Source organism: Antrostomus carolinensis, unplaced genomic scaffold (genome assembly GCF_000700745.2).
Source record: "Antrostomus carolinensis isolate BGI_N321 unplaced genomic scaffold, ASM70074v2 scaffold6083, whole genome shotgun sequence".
In the NCBI taxonomy this organism is placed as follows: domain Eukaryota; kingdom Metazoa; phylum Chordata; class Aves; order Caprimulgiformes; family Caprimulgidae; genus Antrostomus; species Antrostomus carolinensis.
In genome coordinates this window covers 8,200-11,941 of record NW_010304332.1, presented here as the reverse complement: position 1 = coordinate 11,941, position 3,742 = coordinate 8,200, and the positions used below count along the sequence as shown (strand labels likewise).

Sequence of the window (3,742 nt, the reverse complement as noted above, 5' to 3'; positions counted from 1 at the left end):
AATTAGTTTCATGAAAGACATGGAAGTTAACAAAACTGCAGACAAAGATGATGCTAGCCAGGATGTCAGCCAAGGCCAAGCTGCTGATAAAGAGGTAGGAAGGCTTTTTCCTGGTCCCTGGTGAGGAGTAGATCAAGTAGAGTACCAACGAGTTCTCAAAAACGCATAGTGTCCCAAAGAGGACGCACAATGTGGCAATGCTTATCTTCTGTGCTTGTGTGCTGAGGACCATGAAGCACTCCATGGTGTTCATGTTGCATTTGGAGGCGTTTTCATGTATCTTACAAATATCCATTGCCATTAACTTGAGCCAGGAGCTTGCAGGGAGTGTTTTTGCTTCCTTCTGCACTTCTTCAGATGCTTGGAAAAAGAACAAGGGAAAGGGGACTTAAAGGAGCACAACAAGCAATAAATTCAACCCACTCAGACACACCCCTCCCTTTAGAGGGAGGTGAGCAAAAGGAAAATAGCCCAGGGAGACCTGCTTTCAGGTTACAGCCCAACTGCTGGAGCCAACTTCCACCCTTTCCCAGCAGAGATCCAGGTTTTGTCCCACCAGTGATTTGACAGAGACCCATCTATCACAGACCATGGGTATCACAGCCCATGTCTGTATCACATCCATGGTCCGTATCACATCTGTCTCTCCGGCTGTTTCCTCACCACAAGAGGGAAGCAGCAACACTGAGAATTGTACAAATCCTGGACCAGCTCTTACCAATACTCCGGGATTCACTGCTCAGGCCAGCAGTGGTGGAAGGGGCTGCTCATGGTGACACTGCCGGGGACAGGCCCTGGAGAAGAGCCTGGAAGAGCCTGTTCAAGTGAAGCTGCCCCAGGAGATGGCTGGGATGGAGAAGGACGAGGGATATTGCACTGCCGGAGACTCAGTGCGGCTCATCTGGGAACACAAAGTGCACTTTGAAGCATTTACTTTTCACCAAAGCTGTTTGAACACATTTGGTTTTACATTTAAACTTGCCCATTGCAGTTTTATAAAGCTCAGCCTCAATAAAGTTGTGTTTCTCCCCCCAGTAATCCCTGGGTCATGAGTCTGTCTGTCCCATGGTCAGTGATTAAAAGTTATTGTTTAACATCAATATTAGAGTGCAAGCTGGGCATAAAAATGGGGACACACAGGAGTTAGACCACCTGAACCTAGGAATCCTGTCCAGGCCCAGGATTAAGTTAATTTTATCAATATTTTTAGCTTCAGCAGAGATGTGATGGAGGGAAAAGCCTGATTTGCCCCTAGGCAGATGTCAGTCGAGGTGCTTGGTGCACTCTGAGGCATCAAAGTCATGCATTGCTCTACACTTCTGCACCTTAATGCTTTTAAATCCCTTCATCTTCATTACTCTGATGAGTTTGTCCTTCTGATGTTATTTTTCTCCCATTCTCGCTCTTGATTATACTCGTGCTTTAAACCAAAGCACTTTCATTGAGGGCTCAGCTGCTTTGTGTTGCCTCATGTAACGGGGGAACAAGGTCATCCTGGACTGGGTTATAGAGAGCAGATGAAGAGGTGGGTGTCAGGTACACTAAAGCTGCCTTATCAGCAGAGAGATGCTGTGTCCTGAGTGCCATGCACCAGCAGGTCATCCCATCCTGCTACAAAAGCCCATGGGACAGGAATCACCTTCCCAAAAACATCCACCTGGCTTTGAGTATCCAGGATCCCACATCCAGGCAGTGGGACCACGAAAGGTCCATGCTGGAGGAAAGCACTGAGCTGACAGCGCTGCCTTGTCCCAGAACAAACAAGCCACCACATCTCCCTGCCCTCAGCTCTCTTTCAAAAGAGGAAATGTCCAAAATGCACAAGCCACAGCAGATGGAACGTGTGACAGCTACAGCTACCCAGGGAGCGAGCGCCCAGGCGGGGCAGGGGCCGGGCTGCTGTGCTGCTGCTGGGCTTCAGGCACCTGTAACCATCTGTGGTTTCTCTGTGTGTTTCCTGAAATTCAGCAAAGACAGTGCTGAGACAACAGCCAGCAATGACCAACACGCTAGAAACCCCTGCAACATCTTGGCAGTGACACGTGTTTTAAACCTTTGTTATTTCCTTCCCTGCTGATTCCCCCGTCCCCTGGCACCCATCACTGTTTCTGTGTTTTGCAGTGGTTGCAAAATACCCCGAACACTCGAGATGCTGCCCAGGAGATCGCAGAGAAGAGCCCAAGCCCCACACTTTGCTCCTGCCTGCATGGCTCGAACATTGGTCGTTGCAGGACATTTGGTGCATGTTACAGCCTGAGCAGTTTAACCCTGGTTGGCATTTCTTGGCATATTGGACGGGAGGAGTCCTGGACTTTGGGCTGAGATGTGGCTCAGCATTGCAGCAAACTGCTCTCCTCTTACGTCAGGCTCTGGCATGGGGTAATCACACAGGACCGGAGATGTTGCACTCTAATCTCAGCACTCTTGTTTCCTGCAGCTCTTCACAGAAACGCTACAAGGGCAACAGTAATTACTAACTGCTGTTATTAAACCTGACAACATCTCTCCCTCCAGAGAGAGAAGGATTTAGCAGACAGATGGTCTTTGACATATCTCAGGGCTCACCAGGGGCCACCGAGGCAACAACTGACTCCTTGAGTATCCAAAACTCTCCAGCCAAAACTCAAGCATCCGAACCAAGTCATCTCTTAATTAAGCAGACTCCAGCATCATCTTGACATCTATTAATTGCTGCCAGCATTCCCAGGACCATCTTAAATTCTCAGTATCTGCAAATGTACAATGTCCAACGAACACACTTAGGAGCGTGGAAAGTACTGAATGCTTGGCAAGAGGCTGAAGGCCAGCAAAATGCTCTCCCTTGTGTTCTGCTGTTTGGAGGAGAATTTGGTTATAATGGCAAAATAACTTCAGCACTGACTGTTCTGGTACAGCTCTCTCCATCGAGCTGACATAATTCAGATAAGCCCTTAGGTTCAAAATACTGTGCTGGGCTCGTTGCAATCAGCCAGCCAGCCCAGACCTTCTTTTCCCACATCTGTTGTGTCTCAGGCTGAATGACAAGGACGAATCTCTCTGCAGTTTTGACTGAGCTCCCCCAAATCCTCCTTCCAGCTCCTGTGTCTGTGATGGAAAGCACAGGGCTTTGCTCCAGCACAAGATCTCTTCTGCAGAGGCTCCAGAGCGTGAAAACACAGGCAGTGCCAAGACCCTCTCTCCTCGCACTGCCTGTCCTTTTTTTTTTTTTAGACATAAGGTTGCTTTTTCCTGCCCCGGGGACATTTTCTCTTGTCAGATGGGCTCCTGGATTCAACCATTTGTGTTTTCATGCCCACTGCCTCCTGCATGCTTCAGCTCCTGGGAAACAAGCCAGCCCATATCTGGATCCTGGGGGAGAGCTCATCTGCAGCATCCTCCATGGGGCAAGTTGTACTTCCAAGGTGGAAACCCTTTTCCAAGGGGCAGCATCTCCATCTCCCTGGGAATTACAGCCCCAGGGAATTACAGCTGTGCATCCCCACCACAACCAGCCCAACAAGCTCAGGGTCCCAGCCCATGGGGATGATGTTTCAGCTCAACAAGAAAGAGCAAAGGGGCTTCTCGCCCTCCTTTAGAGCCAGGAGGCTGCGGCACAGAGGGACTGGATCCCTGGAAGCTCCAGGAGCCCAGCAGGGATTTCCCAGGGCTCTCCTCAGGATTCATTCTCCTCCCAGCACAGCACCAGCACAGCAAAGTGTCTCCTGCCAGCAGGATCTCTCAGGGTGGGGAATATTCTGCCAAA

The 3,742-nt window shown here is 49.7% G+C and overlaps 1 protein-coding gene across 1 annotated transcript in view; it reads right to left on the bottom strand.

The window, feature by feature from the left end:
* The window catches only part of CNR2 (cannabinoid receptor 2), a 1,053-nt gene extending 758 nt beyond the window's left edge, over positions 1–295 (bottom strand). The window contains exon 1 of the mRNA XM_029084120.1: positions 1–295. This exon is cut by the window's left edge and continues 758 nt beyond it. Coding sequence (XP_028939953.1) covers positions 1–295 — 295 coding nt within the window.
* Positions 296–3,742: the final 3,447 nt, after the last annotated feature.